The sequence below is a fragment of the Triplophysa rosa genome, linkage group LG24, assembly GCF_024868665.1.
Source record: "Triplophysa rosa linkage group LG24, Trosa_1v2, whole genome shotgun sequence".
NCBI classification, from domain to species: Eukaryota; Metazoa; Chordata; class Actinopteri; order Cypriniformes; family Nemacheilidae; genus Triplophysa; species Triplophysa rosa.
In genome coordinates, this window is record NC_079913.1 from 6,439,941 (window position 1) to 6,458,313 (window position 18,373).

Consider the following 18,373-nt stretch of genomic DNA (forward strand, 5'->3'; position numbering starts at 1 on the left):
AGCGTGAAAACTAGAATGAGCGCCGTGAGAATTTAAGTCCAGTTCACTGAGCAGAAAGCTGACTGGAAAATTATTGTGCATGAGCACTTCAATGGGCAAAAATGTACACCTTAAATGCATTTATTGCTATTAAAAACATTTTTCAATTCAACATTTTTCATTACATTGGTCATTTATGGAAAGAACACGTTTGGTTGTGCTCTTTAAATTTGACTTTTATTTTCAAAACATTAGTCAGGTAACACTTATAAAAAGCACAATGTTTTTTTTAGCTTTTATGCTGTATTTTAAATGCATTACATATTTAGAGTTACATATCTATCTTCAATAAATGTTTAGTGGGTTAAACAAATGCCTTTACTCATTGCCAAAGCTGAGGACACGATGACAGGAAAATGACAGGAAGCTGTTTAAGTAAAAAAACAAAAACATTTGTTTAACATTTTCTAGATACTATAACAAGAATGCTGAAACTCACAAAACTGCTTTATTTACAAGATAAAAATAATACATTTTACAACAGTACTCTCTGTACCCGATATTTTAAACCTGTGAAAAACTTAAGACTGTATATCTGAATGAGGAGCATTGACAATCACCATCTCAGGTCAATATAACTACAGCTTTCTTTTGCCCTGAATGTCAACAAAACACACTGTTAAAAAAAAGAAATTGTGATCTCCTTAATGGGTAAAAAAGGGCTGAGAAAACAAAAAATGTGTTTTGAGAACATATAGGTATGAGTCAGTCGCTCAGCTCCTCCTCGTCACTGAAGTAGGTGCTCTTTTTGATCCTTAGCTTGGGGGTGTCCGCTGATGTTGACGCTTCAGACGCCGCCTCTGTGACCTGTTTCCGTCTCCTCTCCTCCTCCTCAATGCGAGCTTGCTGTTAACGTTAGAAGAAAACTCATATTTTCCTTTGAAACAATTTAACTGGAAACATTACTGTATAATGACTTGTATGTATATGTATCATGTATAATGACTTGTATATGCAATGTATAATGTTTTCAAACCACTATAAACATCTGCTTATACAGTCTGTATTGATCCATTGTGACCATGTGTGTCACAACACTGATACTAGTGTTTTTTTAATGTATTGGTAAATACTGTATATTGCAATTTAATGGGTGTGATATAACTCTTTAAAACAACTCTTGAAAGTCTTGAAAAGGAATAGTTTTCCTTTTTGAGCGATGTCTCTTTAAAGTCACCATGAAACGGAAGTTGCGATTGACTTCTTTTCTGTATCGTGACGTATATCCAAGTGAAACGCTTCTGAAATTAGAAAAAAATGTAGGGCGGGCTTTATTTTGCCCTTCCCTTTTTGATTGGTTTGTTGTAAGTTGGGCCTGGAGGCGAAGGCTTAAAATGCCTGGTCCATTGGACAGTCAGTATTGTCCTACCTCTTTTTGTTGCTTACGTCATGTGGTGAAGAGTTGTTGTTGAGAGGGCGAGAGGAGCTTAATGTTTTTGATTAAAGATTACAAGTGCAAATTAATAAAAATAATAATAATGGTGTGCATGGATAAATCATTTATAATAATCATTGCAACACTGTGTAAAACACTTAGAATTTCCCTGTTTGATTTCATGGTGACTTTAAGATTCCATGTCAACTAAAGCTGCTCTGAGTTTACAAAGCTGTTTGTTTGTTTACATGTAACAATGAGTTGTTTAACAATAACATTTAAGGTTTGTGTAAACTAACCTTACTAATGTTATTTTAAAATGTTTTTCATGGTTTATTGGTATGTAGCACCTGTGCATCCATTAAATACATTCCATTATAAGTGGTGGAAGGAACGACCTTATTGAAGACACCAGAATCGACCCATAGCATTAATGCTTAATACACTTACTGACCTGGAAAGCTATTGCCTGACCTAAACTGTCCAGTGCTGGATCCTCTCCCTCATCATCACTGTCCTCAGGTTCTCTAAAGGAAAAAAATACAATTGTTACATAGTACTTACTGAAGGTAAAGTACTTATTTTTTCCTAAAGGAAAATGAATAGTTTTAAAGGGAAAAATACATAATTATTACATAGTACTTACACTTCATCAGGCTGCTGCTGGGCCTTTTTCTTCTTTTTCTTTTCTTTTTTAGGTGGAGGTTCTCGCTCTCCGAGTAAATTTTTTGGGCAAGCATAACTTAAGTGCCCTACTTCCTAAGGGAGGTAAATAATATGATAGAACGATAATAATATAAATACTTTCATATATTTGATCTTATTGTTAGGATTTTATCAATTAGAAAACGTACCCCACATTCATAACACTTAGATTTATCGGTGTAGTTTCTCTTCCTGATGAATTCTGCAGCTCTGCCATTGTCAACGGCAATGTTGGCTTTCACTGTTCTTCCAAACAACTGAAAGATTAGCAAGAGCAATCAAACACTTGCAATTCATGTGTGCTTCTTGATAATAAGCTGAAAAAGTCTAAATACTACGGTTAAAGAGCATACCTGTTTGTTGTTCAATGCACGGACACAATTATGAGCAGACTCTCTGTCCAGAAACAGCACAAACGCTACTCCTTTACTCATACGTGTCTGTTTGTCTTTGACAACAGTCACCCTTTAGAAAATACCACAATTATCATCATACCATACTTTGACACAGTGCAAAACAACAGACTAAAAAGTGTGATGTCAACCAAAGACACTTACTTGACCACTTTGCCATATTTAGTGCATAACTTTAAGGAAATAGAAAAAAAACGTTCAAATTAACATTTAAAAAAAAATAAACGTACAAAATAAGTTATTGCCAATGTTTAGTAGGTTGAACTATGTAACTGATCTGCATAATGTAACGTAAGTTAGCACCTTGTGCAAATCGTTGTTTGTCAATGAGAATGGTATATTGGACACATAAACAGTGCTTTTGCTGGGTGCTAATCCTCCACTCATCGTTATCTTTTATATCTGGAAAAGAAGACAACATCTACGTCATGCAAATAACGTTACCCTTATAACCAAGCAAAGGATAAAATACACAAACAAAACGCAGACACAGGAACACATATCAAACATACCTAACCGAGAGAGTCTTGCTGATTTTAAAGCATATTTACGATAAGTACAACAACTGCGTGCATCATGTCAAAACTAGGTAAAATTTAGACATTTATTCAGAATGTAAATCCAATCCAAAAAGTCAGAGCAGGCTGACCCGGAATCTAAAGAACGTCCGGCCGCTGTCAAAACAAGACACCTCCCAGCATTAAACAATTACATAATGCATATTAATATATATGATACATTTATATACTATAAATTATATAATACATTATATTAATAATATATGTACATTTTTACCGATTATTATGTTATTTTTCAAATTTACAGACATTTTAGTAACATATATGTGCCAATTGCATTTTATTTTGAAAGAAAGACTTCTGCGGACCCGGAAGCAGTTTGTTTTTGATCGTAGCTGTGTGGAGTTTTGTTTTGAGAACGAGCTGAGCGTGTTTTAACGTGCTCATAATTCATATTTTATTTAAGTTCCTTGGCTACAAAAGATAGATTTATATTACATGATATGTCAAGCAGAGGATGTGAACGGTATGTAAACGCTTGTTTGGGTTACGCATGTGTTCTCGGTATGTACGTTACTGGTGGAAAACTGTATTACATTGTCGGAATTAATTCAAACATTTATTTATATAGATGCTAATTATTATGCTGAAATAACCAACACACGGACCAGGAGATTTCTTGTTGAATGTGATTTGCATTGTAACCGGCCTTTTGCACCTGAAATATTTGAAATGTCCTCTAATGGAATCTGCCAGATTTCTGTTCAAGTACATTTGTGTTTAACGTTACTGATATGCTCTACAGCAGTGGTTCTCAAACTTTTTCGTTGTAAGGCCCCCTTTGTGTTAAGTGCATCGCTTTGCGGCCCCCCATATAAAGACGTATAATCTTAAACTTATAATTTTTTATTAAACCAAAAACATTCAGTTATACAATGCTGGAACCTCAATTATTTTGGTTGGTGGTGTCATTTTTCTGATGTTTGATTGCATAAAATCTATGATAAATTTCTATATTTCATAAAATGCCACAAAATCTGTGGCCCCCTGGATCCATCTTGGGGCCCCCCAGTTTGAGAACCACTGCTCTACAGTAAAATACGCTGCCAAATGTACAGATGTGCTTGTGAAATAAATGTATTTGTCTTATTTCCGGTTTTTTGTTCATCTTTTGATAGCTAACAACATTATACAGCTGAAGACATCCCTTCAAAATTCTGAAATTATAAAAGTAAGTTACTGTGAGATGGTAAAATATTTAATTTACATGATTTTAGTGTAAACTTTCTATTAAATCCTGATGTTTCTTATCAATAAAACATTGAACCAATAACATTGACTCCGGTCTAATATAAAGGTATTTTGTGATAATATAAAGCCTTTTGTGATTATGTTAAATCTGAAACTAATATGCCCTGTATGGTTTTCTCTCAGTGGCGTTTAGGAGAGACAGGAACCTCAGGGATGTTTACGAAGAACGGTTTCATGCAGAGAGAGTGGTAAATACTCATTTTCATACTCACACTTTTAGATGGTTATGTACGCAGCTTTATCTAACTGCTTTTGTTTTTATAATTTGTGCATGCAACAAACCGTCTGTTCCAGGGTCCAGGGTATGCAAGAGGGGTCCCAGGAGAGAGGAGACCTCTTTTCGGGCGGCCGGAGGAAGAATATGGCCGTGGCTTTGAATACGAGGGCCCTCGGTTTTACCCAAATGGTGGCCCTCGTAACTATCAAGGCGAAGAGCAGAGGGGTTACCATGGAGATGGCCATCATTCATTTCAGAATGATCACAGGGGTGGGCCGCCTGCTCGAAGGGTAAGCATCAAAGGTCAGACATGTACTGTACACTGCAGTTGTATAACTCAGATATTCATCATATCAAATGTTCTTGTATATTAGCAGGAGGATTTTCCGTATTACAGAGGACCGAGAGAGGAATCACATCCTGGCCGCCAAATGGACTTTAGGTACTTCATGTAAAGGTGTATGTCAATGATTTTGGGTGAGAGAGGCAAAAGAACATTTCTTTATGTTATTTGAAGAGATTAGGCAGCCAGTTTAGTTTGTTGTGTGTTTCAAAGGTCCCCTTTCTGGTCAGTTGTAGTGAGAGAATGATTAATAATTGTACATATATTTATACATTTTCAGAAGAGAATTATTAAGGCACCCTGGACTACGTTTAAATGCACAAGATTTTTTCATTCTGGTTTGGCATTTGTACCTCTGTAGAGCTTACAGCTAAAAAAAATCCTTTATACAAAGTAATTGGCATATTGTGGTAAAAGTATTGGATGCATGTTTTCCCCTTAGTATTCTTGAAATAGTGGTAATGCCCATTTTTGCCATTTATTCTTTTGCAACGGATCCTTTTCAATGACCTGGAAGTGATGTTAATGTCATGTGGATCTAAGGATGTCATGTTTATTGAAGGTTATTTCTCCAGTAGATGGCAGAAGTGTACCTTTTGAAAGACAGACATTTTCTCTTCAGCTGTGTTGTATTCACAGTTTACTTTCTTTGTCTCATTTTCGTGATTGAGCTTCCACGGAAATACTCAGAGATAGTTACTCTCTCTGGATGAGCAGTGAGAGATTGCCTGTGGTTTTGCAACAGTTCACAACAAGGACAGGCGACAGCAAAATAAACCTTATATTTATATGCCTCCTGTTTTAGTGCATTACCAAAACATTTGACTTCGTCTTATGTATGGTTATGACATGGTTTTCCTTACTTGATAAATTAATTTCATGTGATTTATTTGTAGATATTTGTAGAGAAGGGAATTACGTAAACTTTTGTCACAGACATTCTTTTTTATGTATGGCAGACCAGACAATTTGAATTTGAACCTAAATGGCCAACATGTGCACTACACCTCCATGTGGCTAAGTCTGAGCACTGACAACTTCGCCACAGATCAATTTTAAATTCCAAAGTGCACAGCCTGGTTTGACCATTTGATGGCGCTGCTGTTATCATTCAGAGAAGCACACTTACGGGCTTAGGCTACTCTTTAGTAACTTTTTCTTTTATACTGACCTGTGTGATTTTTTTTGTTTGTACGCGTCATGCATGCTTTGCAAATTTACCTTGTGTTTGACCTTTACAGCGCTTTAATCTGCTGTGATTGGGAGTTCGAGGTTAACCTTTTTTTCTGGCTTTGGGTAATGCCCTGGCCTCATATTGGCAGTAAAGACAGACATGTGGTAATTTGCTCTGTTGGTCCAGGGCAGACAGGGTCACCTGCACTTCAAACAGATGTGAGGGTCATTAAAGTTTTGCGAGGTCGCTGTATGCGGACACATTGTCCTGTGTGTGTGTGAGATAGGAACCCGGCTGGGGTTCAGGCCAGGGTCACTTGGACCAGGTGCCTCTGATTCTTTTACGTCCTCCTGCTCGCCTGCACAGCGGGCCGTATAAGTGGCACGTAATCAGCCCGTGTGACCGGAGGGCCCCGGCAGGCACGGTCGGGGGGAGCTGAGTAAACCGAAGGGGGTTTTACTGCCGCTGGAACAGATGTGTGTTAATGAATGTCTTGGTTTGCGGGCGGACTCGGCAAAGCTGCGGTGCTGCTCCGCTAAGCAACATTGCAACTTTTTACAAGGCTCATTTTGCTCTTTGTGCAGTTTATATTGAGTTGCGCTTTACAGGCAGGATGTGAAGCCTCTGGCAAGATCCTTAAATGAAGCAGAGCTCGGTATGAAGAGTAGTTTAAGAGGGTCTCCTCTGAGACCTCCTCTGTGTCATTGAAATCTGCAGAACCAACAGTTTCAAGATTTTCAAGTCATTAAAGAGAACATTAAATCAAAATGAACCCATTTTCTTCTTTATTAAAGGTATCTTACAGCAAAGTTTATTAATGAACCAGTCATGGATTTGCAATACTAAAGTTAAATTTGTTGCTAATGCAATTTCCCCTCAGTCATTTTCCTGAAGCTGAAGTGTAAAGACAACATGAGGAAGTGTGTATGTGTTATCTGTTGCTCGGAGCAAGGGATGTGAAAGGTGTGACGAGCTGTCTTGACAAATTCACCTTGTCTGGCTGCCTTTGAGCCACAGAGATGGATTTATTTGGAGGTGTGGACATTGTGAAATTGTGGCTTCGTGTTGCCTTGTTAACTCAAAGAACAGGCATCCAAAATGACCTTCCTGAGGTCAGTAGAAGCACCTCGTCGTCTTACCGTTGAAATCCACTGGTCATCAGACTTGTCGACTGTCCCTCTTTAAAGCCCTTAAACTTCAGAGCAGTGATCGTACGTCAATCACAAATATTAGGAATGTCTGAATAACTGATAAAATGACTACAATACCCATCCCTAAAGTATAGTTTGGTTTGTTTTCTTTTTACATAACATTTATGCTTTTGCAGGACACTTAAAGCTATGAGGAAAAACTGATGCCAACATTTCTAACTTTACTGTTTAATAAGGCCAGGCAATAGAGCAGGTCCTCCCCAAAACGCCCGGGTCCAGGGTACCTACCCTCCAGCCAGGGCTCTGTCTGCCATAGGACCTGAAGCTGGAGATGACAACCTGATGCAGGCCATCATGAACCTGGACCGAGGGTTTGTATTTAAACCAGTGATGTTGTAGCTCAAAATTGTCATTGCTTTGATTCCCCTGATTAAAGCTAAACCTTGAATGCCTGACGCTTTGGATTAAACCATTGTATTACTAAATATAAATGTAAAAATGTAAATCATTTACGAATTATACTTATGCATGATACATCATGTTCTACCAGAGCAGATTCATGAAAGGTTTGTATGTCCTTCATAGTGAGGAGAGAGACGGCCTGAGACGAAAGCCTCCTTTCCCCCCCGTACGTGAACGTTCTCCAGCCCGCCGTGACGTCCCACCTTCCCCCCACAGCCGATCGGGATCCAGCATAAGCAGCCGCAGCTACTCGCCAGAGCGGGGCAAAGCACTCGCCTTTCCACCCCAGCAGGGGAAAAGTATGATGTGTTTCCATATCTTGAGCAGCATCAGTCAAATGCTTTTTTAGTCACTTTTTAAAGCTTTTTCTGATTTTTTGCTTTATTCTTTATATAAATGAGATAAACATACATGCTTAACATACATGTTTCATTTGAGCTGTCGTGTTCGACAGTTTGGGCCAATGCAGACTTGCTCTTCCATAAGATTTAAAATCACGGATGATGTCATTTGAAGCCTGTCTTAATAAAGGCTCACATCTGCATTCATTTCCCTGTTTTCTGTTACTGTAATGAGATCGTCTGTAATAAAGGACAGAGTAACGCACAGAGCAGCCGATATTGGATGCACGTGTTTAGATGACGTACCCCTGGCGAGCATCTCTAGATCCTCTGGTCCTCTGAAAATATGGAAGTAGAATGAGTTCATAGGGTCAAACATTTAATATTGATAAAAGAATGCATAAAAAGACCATTAATTCTCTGCAGTGGTGCAATTTATGTTTTGCTCATTGTTTTTTGTGTTATATACAAAAATTATGTCTTTCAGGATACGAGGAGCCATATGGTCCAGGCCGAGCTCCAGGTGAGTAAAACTTTTTCATGGAGAGATGGACTTTTTTCAAGATTAGTTTTTACTAAGCATTAAAATACTCGAGCACAAAACTAAAAATCCGTGATCATATAGTTAACATATGCAGGGCTTAAGGAGGATATAGATGATGTGGTCATATGTGTGACCCTGGATCACAAAACCAGTCTTAAGTAGCACGGGAGCATTTTTAGTAGAAGACAAAAATACATTGTGTGGGTCAAAATTATCTATTTTTCTTTTATGCCAAAAATCATTAGGATATTAAGTAAAGATCATGTTCCATGAAGATATTTTGTAAATTTCCTACCTTAAATATATAAAAACTTTATTTTTGTGAGTGGATGGTCTGCCACAGTGCCCCTGATTAACAACTTCAAAGGCAATTTTCTCAATATTTTGATTTTTTTGCGCTCTCAGATTCCAGAGTTTTAAACGGTTGTATCTCAGCCAGATATTGTCCTATTCTAACAACTCATATATCTATAGAAAGTTTATTTATTCAGCTTTCAGATTATGTAAAAATCTCAATTTCGAAAAATTGACCCATAAGACCCATTTTGTTGTCCAGGGTCACATATGTTCAAATGACCAGCATAAAATAGAGTTATGAGAAATACAATTGAGTTGTGTGGCTCACTTAAGTAAGGATCATTTGAATGTTTTGCTTGCATAAATCAAGGCTGTGAGTTTTATGGAGTGCTTATTTCTTTTACTTAATTAGAATTTTGGAAACAAAAATGTGCCGTTTTAAATCGCCTGAAAAATCTCTTTTGCATTCGTGATAAAGTTAATTTACTGCTTGCACATAAGGAGGTTCTGTTTCCGTAAGTGAAAGGTCAAACCACAGTCACAGTAACTTGAGAGAAAGCGTTGCTAATCGCACCATCGTAGAGCCTCGTTTGGTTAGTCTGCTTCCTTTGGCCAGCGATCGTAAAACGGCCACAGATGTAAGCTGGAGTGTCTGATTGTTAAAGCTTTCTTACACTTTCTCTAGATAGTTTTTATTTACCCTCTTTTTTACATCATTGCCAGTTTTTTGAAAGCCTGCGCACGTCGGCGCATTACAAAAAGTAATTGACATGCATCTTTAGTATATTTTACTATACAGTATATAAAACATAGTTCAAATCTATGTTCAGTTTCTAGACTTCCATGAGCTGCAAATCAATTCGGCAAGCATAAATGAATCTGTAGGTGTCGAGCCCACAGCTCACATGGAGAAGGTCACGGGCTGACACTGCAGGCACCTGGCTGTGGTTTGCCTGCAGGGAAGAGCCCCGATCAATGTAGAGGAAACCACCTGGTTCTGCATACCAGCTGGATGTTCGGAAAGCAAGAAGGATCCGTTCCAGCATGTGAAAACGTTAACAGTACCAAATGAGTCAAGCGAGGGCTTATTCCGCGGCTTTCTGGGGGATGTTGGTCTACGTCCAAACTATAGCTGCATTGTTGGCTTATGTCCTTCAACAGATGCTTTTTGTGCTTGTCTTTCATCTTCCACAGACAGAGAAAAGCCCCCCGGCCCCTCTGTGAATGCATCGCGAGATGGTTCGCCACACAGCTCAGTATCGGCCTCTAAGGTGAGTTGCGCATCGTGCACCGCACACACAAGACACGCGGGCGGCTCTCAAACAGATGTGCTTACCACAACACCCCTTTCATCTGCTTAAATAATAATACGTGTGACATGCCAGTTATGGCAAGAATCCACAAATCTTGTTTGAATTTCCATCAGTTTCCCAGCAGCCTCAAATTATTTTTTTGTCAAAGAATTGTTTCACAAAGTTTCATTGTCCCTCCCACATTTAAATGTATTGTAGAATATGTACAGTAACTGGAGAGCTCTGATCCATCTCTCTGTGCGCTGAGGGGGTTCCAAGAAAGACTGAGGACCCCTGACTTATTACTCTTTGCCATATGATGGGACTAAATGAGTTTTAAATGGTCCTGTTTGATGCATGAAAGGCAAGTGGTCCGTGTCGTGTTTATTCTAACTCTAAGCACATTTCGGAGTCAAACTCTGGAGTGAGAGTTTGAGGGGATCGAGATGTGGGCCACCCAGACCGCAGCAAGGCTAAAAAAGGAGAGCGAAACGCATTAGCTCGACCCTTGGCATTATCGAGAGATCTTATCGATGACTCTGAGCACTCTGGATGCACTAGGGAGCACTTAGAGCCTAAAATAAATTTGTAGTTTTACTTTTTTCTTTTTACTCCTTGTTTTTCTTTGTTTAGTCTTTCAGCAGTCATGAACAAAATCTCTCGCAGCCTTCAGTCTGAATATGATGTTTGATTTAAAGAAATAGTAAACCCAAAAATGACAGTTCTGCCCATTTTTGCTTATTTCTGGACTGGGGGGGGGTGTAGAAAAAGAGACGTTTTATAGACGTGCTAAATTCTAGTTCTTGTAACAGCATATAATTTGAATGAGAAACAGACCAAACTTTGTAAACAAATCCTTCAGACAGGTTTTGAAAAGAATGAGTGATGTCAAATTAGTACGTTTCTTCTCTTTGTGTGCTTACTTAGATATGCTTCTGAATGTGCAGATGAATTTTTTTTCTAGTTAGTGACCATCTCCGTCCAGCGTTTGATCTGCTTCCATGGCTCCATTCATGGGGCATTGGCCACAACCTTGTGCCTTGAATTGAAATGCTTTGCCAGTGTAGGAGGACCTGATAACCGGTCTCCTACGTTCAACAAACACTCATGCTTTTGGGATTCATTGTCTAAGAACAAAGAACAGATGGAGAGGATGTGGTCCCAGGTTTGTCTGTAATGCCTTTGGAGATCTCATCTTAAACAAATATTCATCCCAAACTGAACTTTGTTACTGATTGTCACTGAGGTTAGTTTGGTTAAATATTTGACAGTGTTAATGTTTCTAATTTGCACTTTGCTAATGGCCACGTACGCCTGATGGCTGTATTAAAGGAATAGTTCAACCCGAACAGTGACAATTGAATTTGTGTCGTCAAGAAAGTTGTTAGTTACCGATCACATCTCAGAACATGGAAATCTCTCATTTTGTTATCCTAGAAAGGTTTAAAACTACATGAGCGTTACAAAAACAGAATTTGCATTGTTGGATTAAGTGTTTCTTTAACCTGCTTCTACCCACCACAATTTTAATTTCAATTTTGTTTATTTTTAGAAGACCTTTAGAGGATTTAACAAGTCCGTCTTGCTCATCTGTAGTTTGTTTGATTGTTGTCTTGGTATGGCTGACCGTTTTACAGCCCTACTTATGGTAGCTGAACAGCTGTCTTGGCCAGTAGATGCCACATTGTCATGCCCTGAGGGCTAATAGGGCAAGAAATAATTCAGCTAGTTAGTTTATTTTGAGCCAGTCCAGCCCTCTGAGTCATTTTTTATTTCCAGCCGAGGAATTCCAGAAAATTCCAGCATTTTCAAGCCCCAGTCACAGATTTAAATGGACAGAGCCTGTTTATTCAGCTTTTCCACCTTGTTTCCATTCTGTCACTAGGTTACGTAGCACTCCTTGCTTTCTACTTGACCAAAGCTTATTTCTTTGCTTTCCTGAATGGTGTACCTCTCAGTGAACCACCTGCGTTTAAGGTGTTTTAGCATAAACATTTTTCTTATACTTGAACATAAATAAACAAGTTTATTTAGTCTTTAAAAATCTGTGTTGGTGTGATGCAGGAGGAAATGACGACGATGGAAGCGCCCGCAGAAGAACTTCCGGTCACATCAGAGGAGGTCGCATCCGTCATGGACGACTTCCAGGAGCGGCGAGCCCAAGCTATTGCTGCCAAGGCTCGGGAAATTGAGAAGGTTTGAACAATGTTTTTTAATTTCTTTTAAATGATTGAATGCTAATTTTAGTGCCTCCTCATACAAGGCTGTATATGATTAGTAAGCTGTTGTTAATGTTGATAAACTGACCAAAGATAATTGGAAAAAGCTGATTTGCTGTTTATTAGAAATTAAGTGACCCTGCAACCGCTGGACCACTTTATACAATATACAATTTGTGGATGGGCGAGCGATTTTTATCTTGTCTTATACTGTACACCAAAACCCCCTCATCCCACTTTGCAAAATCCCTAATTCACCCCTGTAGACAAAGTTGAAATGTGTGCCTTAAAGGTTCTGCCCTCTACTCTTGCTTTTTTACTGGTCCTATTAAACAAGTGATGGGATCCCCCAGGGGTGGAGCCTCGGCCCTCATACAAAGCTACCTACTTTAGCTACTGACACTCTTTCCGTTTGTTAGAGCATCATTACATCTTTCCAAACCTGACTCACCCGCACTACAACATTGTCTCAGTCAGTGGCATGAGGGTGTGACCAACTGTTTGGCTGACCAATAGGAGACAGAGTGTACAGCAAGCAGTATTTTTGCATTTCATTTCTGTTTTCCTGGCTTTATTGGCACAGATATTTTCAATCTAACCAGCTTCTTATGTGCATTCATTTCTAAATTCTTAAACAAAAACATTTCTGGGATTTATTTAGGATTTTTATCTGCACTTGAGATTCAAGTGAAGTGTGTTTTGATTTACCCTCTAAAGACATACTTGAGTGACAGTGTGTGGATGCCTGTCAAGCCAAAGTCTGTTATTTCACAAAGTGTGTGTTGTTTCAGTGTTTAACAAGTGTCCAACAGATGTTTATCTTTTCTCTCAATCTGGTCTAGCCATCTCTACACTCTTCTCTATACCTTATTTTGACAAACATTTAGCTGGCATACAGCATCAGATTTTTTTGTATGCTTGAACAAGGTTTGTATAAACGGCCATCACTGCTTACTTCCATTCCAGACTGGTGAATGTCTCTAGTAACTACCTCTGATTGTGTGACGAAGTCCTAAAACTTCCTCCAGGTTTAAATTAGATTCAGATTGAAAATCTGTCTGTGTATTTTGACGTAAAAATTTAGAGATTGAGCGTGTTGCCCTGGCCGTTGTACTATATTTCTGATAAAATATAGTCGAACCCTGTTCTGATTGGCTCTTGAATGTTTTGTTTTGACCAGTAAGATGTTTATTTTTCTGATGAGCTGCTGTGATTTTAACAAGACGGAATTCCTTACCGCTAAAGTACTGTAAGTAGGGCATCTGTGTTGTGATAGCTCAGTGGCCCACGATGAGGCTTAATCTGGGACTGAAGCGGCGACCGAGCGCTTGCGCTGACAGGCAAATCAGGCGTGTACGATTCCTTCGGTCTCTAATCGTGTTTGATGTTTTTGATCTGAAAACGTCAGGACAAACATGTCGAACAAACGGTAGACTGATAACTGGAGCACAGTTTCCCAAAGGCCATTACACTTCTGTGTTCTTGTGCTGTTTCTATACCCAGCTTTCCTCTTTCGCAGATCACAGGCATTAGGGTGTCTTTTTGCTTTTGTATTGTTTTTATTAAGGGAATAGTTAACCTAAAAGTTATACTTCTGTCTTTTACTCTGCCCACTTAGGTTTTTCCCAACCTGTTGTTAGTTGTTATGTGGAGATTTTTTAGAAGTAAATCTTTTTATATTACTTTAAGATATTTTTAGTAATAGTTCATCAGGACCACAAGGTGTCATGCCCCAACATCTCTGTTAAAGTAGTCTATATATAAGGGAATACATATTGCTTCTTATACAACTGAATATATACATATTTGTATGTATTAAAGCTCAAGGCTTATTCAATAACAGCGAGTTTGATTTAGGATATTAAAATAACTGTGAACTTACGACGAACCGTTTGGAATGTTTTTTCAAGTATAGAAACGTTCCCCTTTTACCCTGGTTGTATCTCCCACCCTTCCTGAATAATTCTCTGCTATCTTTACTCGGAATCAAGAATGAGCCTCCCACAGTATCAAAATGACACATAAAAGAGTGAACTAGAACACAGACTCCAGCATTTCAGCTCAGCCTTCCTGTTTGATTGAGTAACAGAGGTGGGGTTCACAGGAAGTGTGTGAAATTAAAGCACACTCGAGAAAATCTTCCCAGCATTTCTTGCATTGTTATGAAGCATTTAATCTCTAGCCATGCTGGGTTTGTGTGTATAAGCAAGGTTATAAAACATCTCATCATGGGACACGGCAATAGGTGCTTGTACATGTGATTATACTTATGAATTCATTTGAATTTGAGTCCCAAGGAACTGATAAAATGTATACTTTAGAAGCACTGTAAGTAACTTTGGATAAAGGCGTCTACCAAATGCCTGAACATCATTGGCAGTTGGCTTCTGTGTTTTTAAAAATAGCACACGGGCTAAAAGGCCCCAGCAACCGTGTTTATTGGTGGAGCGTTAATGAAACTAAACAGTCACATGGATTGACTCTCTAACTGCAGTCTGTCTTAACTCACAGCCTCGGGCTCCTGCAAACTTCCTCTCCGTCTAAATCGTTTATCCATTCAGGTCTGGAATGCTCTAATTGACTCCCTATTAGACCGATCTCATGCAACCTCTTACTTTGACTTAATGACTATTAGAGGTGAGCTCTCACATACTGTAAGAACTCTGGGGCTTTGTGTGTGGGCCCTGGTATTCCTGGAACCAGGTGATCTCATTTTACTAGAACCTGACTCAGGCATGGGAAAGAGCCCTCATGCGAAGGGCTAATGAGGAGCTTGATGCTAAATTATTACTCCGCATGATTAGTTGGGTGGATGCATCGTTTTATAGACCCAGAGCTTGTAGTGGCAAGTGATTCAGGATGTGTGCATTATCAAATGTATACAGGGTACATGCATACATTATTAAAAAAACTCAATTGTTCAGTTCTTGTGATGTGTTAAATACTTGCAGGTGATGATGTTTGTAAGATATGAAATGTTATGAGCTACAGTGGTCCCAAAAGGTACTTTGGCATGTTTGGGCATTAGTGATAGTTCACCCAAAAATGTAATTTTTGTCATCATTTACCCACCCTCATGTCAATTCAAACCTGTATGACTTTCTTTCTTCTGCAGAACACAAAGATATTTTGAAGACCGTTCGTAACTAAACAATTGGCCCCAATTGACATTGTATGGACACAAATGTGAGACATTTTTCAAAATATCTTCTTTTGTGTTTCACAGAAGAAATTCACATTTAGTTTTTGAATAACAAGGGGGTCAATAAACAATGACATTTATATTTTTTGGTGAACTTTTCCTTTAAAGGGGTGCTGCAACGGTGTGTCATGCATTCTGACTTCTTTACAATGTTAAACGTGCAGTCTTCTCATGCTTAACATGGTCAACTTGTCAAAAAACGAGTTTGGGCGTATTACGTAGTATGTCTGTGCTCGATACACTCCCCCAGCGATCGTACAGGTTTCGGAAAGTTTTTTTCGAACATATTAAACTGTTTCGTAACAATTTTTCTTAGTCCCTTATTGGACAATTCTCCCAGAAAAGCATACGGCAGCAAGGAGAGCAGGAGAAGGAGCATTTCACTTGTGTGCAGGAGAGAGAGTTTGCGAAGTTCAGGTGTTTGTTTGTTCACTGCATTTGGGTGATGAATGTTATATAAACGGTGGATATAACGCTGGATTTGGAGATCGTTTGAAACTGATATATGGAGCCGTCCCAGCGCTAAAAGATGCCGGACATGAACCACATGCGGTGAGTGAAACTGATGTCTGTGTTTTGTTGGCAATGGGTACGCACGTGCTTTAGTTCAGCCTACACCCCCCCCCACGCGCCATATGCTTTCGAAAAAAATCGTACAGCTGTATCTATCTTTTATAAATGTGATTAAACTAAATACTCTTCAAAGATACGAAGTATGCAATACTACTCTATAGGTACTCAAGATTAATATGAGATTGGCAAAACCGCGTGTGTTGGGGCCGCTTTAAGTCTCACTCACTAAAATGTGATTTATTTGATGCAGCGTCATCAGTTTGGATATAACATATTCAATCAAAAATGAGGCTAGACCTTAGAGCTCACTTAGACTTACTTTCTTAGTCATCAAGTAGGAACAGATGTAGTTTATCACATTAACTATGGACATGTCCAACTAAAAGTGTCCAGATATTTCCTGTCTTTATTTTCAGCAACATATATATTGTTTTGCTGTTTAAAATCTAACAAACCTATTTTTGTGAAATGTTTAGCATTTTTTATTGATATTTTGTTCATATAAATCATTTGAGGACATTAGGTGTACAAATACGTTTAGGGCTGCGGTTTGTTGAAATCTTAATCTCTGTTTTAGTTTTTTTAATCAGTTTGGGGTGTTGCGCTACTACATAAAACCGTAAAATCATGACAGCACAGCACTTTCTGATTTTATCACCGTCTCCTGATGTAAATTGTAGAGTTCATTTCAGATATAATCTCTAGCTATCAGTTTCTTGTCCTAAGGGCTTTGTGTATTTGAAGGTAATTTCAGAGGTTATGGAGACTCCCCTGGGTCTGAAGCATTGCTTTGATGGCCATAAGTGTTTGATTATCCAACCACAACAAACTTAGACTTTGGATTTTCAGGCTGTGTTCTAATGTCTTAATGGTGGATCAGACGACAGCGTTTTCCTGAACACACAACAAAACGGCTCTGTCCTTTGTCTTCTGTTACCTCAAGAGGAAAGAAAAATCTCTAGACATCATTACATTAAAAGATGCTTTCATGGATCTGTTTGGTGAGATCACCATATGGACTGGAGTGGGCGATCCTGGATTTATTTGTAGGGTATGACAATAAGAATGGACTGGAATGCAGTTACTGGCTAACTGGAGAGTCTTGAGCTAACTTAGGCTTTTTTATTTACATTTAGGTCTTGCCAAGTGTTCATTTAAAAATATTTTACAGCTTTTATTGCAAATTATAAACCTTAATAGATGTTTTGCTTTTTGATAACGGAGGACTAGGCCTGAATCCTTGTGATTCAAGTAAAAACACATGAACATATTTAATACCATTATGATATGTTATTATGCGTGGTATACATACCCTGTTCGACTATTTTAACATGTCCAAACATTGGTCTGTGTGGCATCAGGTGTACCGTCAGGACTGTGAGACATTTGGCATGGTGGTGAAGATGCTGGTGGCCAAAGAACCTAGCTTAGAGAAGCACCTGCAGAACCCTCTGAAAGAGAACCTGATCGAGATCCGCGAGCGATGCCTTGAGGACCTGCGACACTTCATTGCCGACCTGGATGAGGTCGTACGGCAGCCTGAACCTGCTGTCTAAGGTGACGTCCTTTCATTCGACCAGCAGTGTCGTATTGTGTTATTTCTGAGCCCAAACTAAAGACCCTCATTGTTTTTTATGTATTACGTGAACGCCTTTGTACATAGTGTACTCTGTGTGACAAGGGTAATATGTGTAAATTGGTCACTGATGCTGTCTCATTCATCCATTTGTACGTCGGAATTTGTAACCTTTCAACATTATGATAAAAAATGAAATAAAGACAAGGAAAGCAAAGCTCATCATTATTGTGGGGGCTAAAGATATACTAACCCACTGAGGATGTCTATTTTTGATCAAGCGTGTTTAAATGAAAGGGTTCTATGTTGTTGTTGCCAGTTAAGTTACATTCAAATGCATTCTTAACAATGAACTTTTTTTTAAAGAAATCCAGTAAATAATGTATACGTGTACATGCAACTAATAATAATGTATATGCAGTACTATTAGGATGTGCATATGACATCTGTCTTTAAATTCATTTTTTATCCATTATACAATGAAAGTTTTTGTGTAGCTTTTCCTTTATGTAGTATTATGTTTTGAACCCACTGTAAGGCATGCTTTTCCTTTTGATTTACTAAATCCTTTTTGTGAGTTCTTTGTTAGTAAATAAACTTGCTGAATTTAGCATTCATATA

The 18,373-nt window shown here is 38.5% G+C and overlaps 2 protein-coding genes across 2 annotated transcripts; one reads left to right on the top strand and one right to left on the bottom strand.

The window, feature by feature from the left end:
* Positions 1–161: 161 nt before the first annotated feature.
* Positions 162–3,198, bottom strand: zcrb1 (zinc finger CCHC-type and RNA binding motif 1). Its single transcript, XM_057324395.1, has 8 exons — positions 3,045–3,198; positions 2,836–2,934; positions 2,677–2,705; positions 2,473–2,584; positions 2,269–2,376; positions 2,061–2,173; positions 1,869–1,941; positions 162–885 (listed from the first exon to the last, which is right to left on the bottom strand). The coding sequence occupies exons 2-8, from the start codon at positions 2,917–2,919 to the stop codon at positions 745–747; spliced, it is 660 nt and encodes a 219-aa protein (XP_057180378.1). The 5' UTR covers positions 2,920–2,934; positions 3,045–3,198; the 3' UTR covers positions 162–744.
* Positions 3,199–3,420: 222 nt separating this feature from the next.
* Positions 3,421–18,364, top strand: pphln1 (periphilin 1). Its single transcript, XM_057324014.1, has 11 exons — positions 3,421–3,576; positions 4,229–4,281; positions 4,485–4,549; positions 4,656–4,868; positions 4,953–5,020; positions 7,483–7,617; positions 7,832–8,007; positions 8,537–8,572; positions 10,085–10,161; positions 12,247–12,378; positions 17,538–18,364. Coding segments are annotated over exons 2-11 (1,098 nt in total). The 5' UTR covers positions 3,421–3,576; positions 4,229–4,280; the 3' UTR covers positions 17,733–18,364.
* The last annotated feature ends 9 nt before the right edge of the window (positions 18,365–18,373 follow it).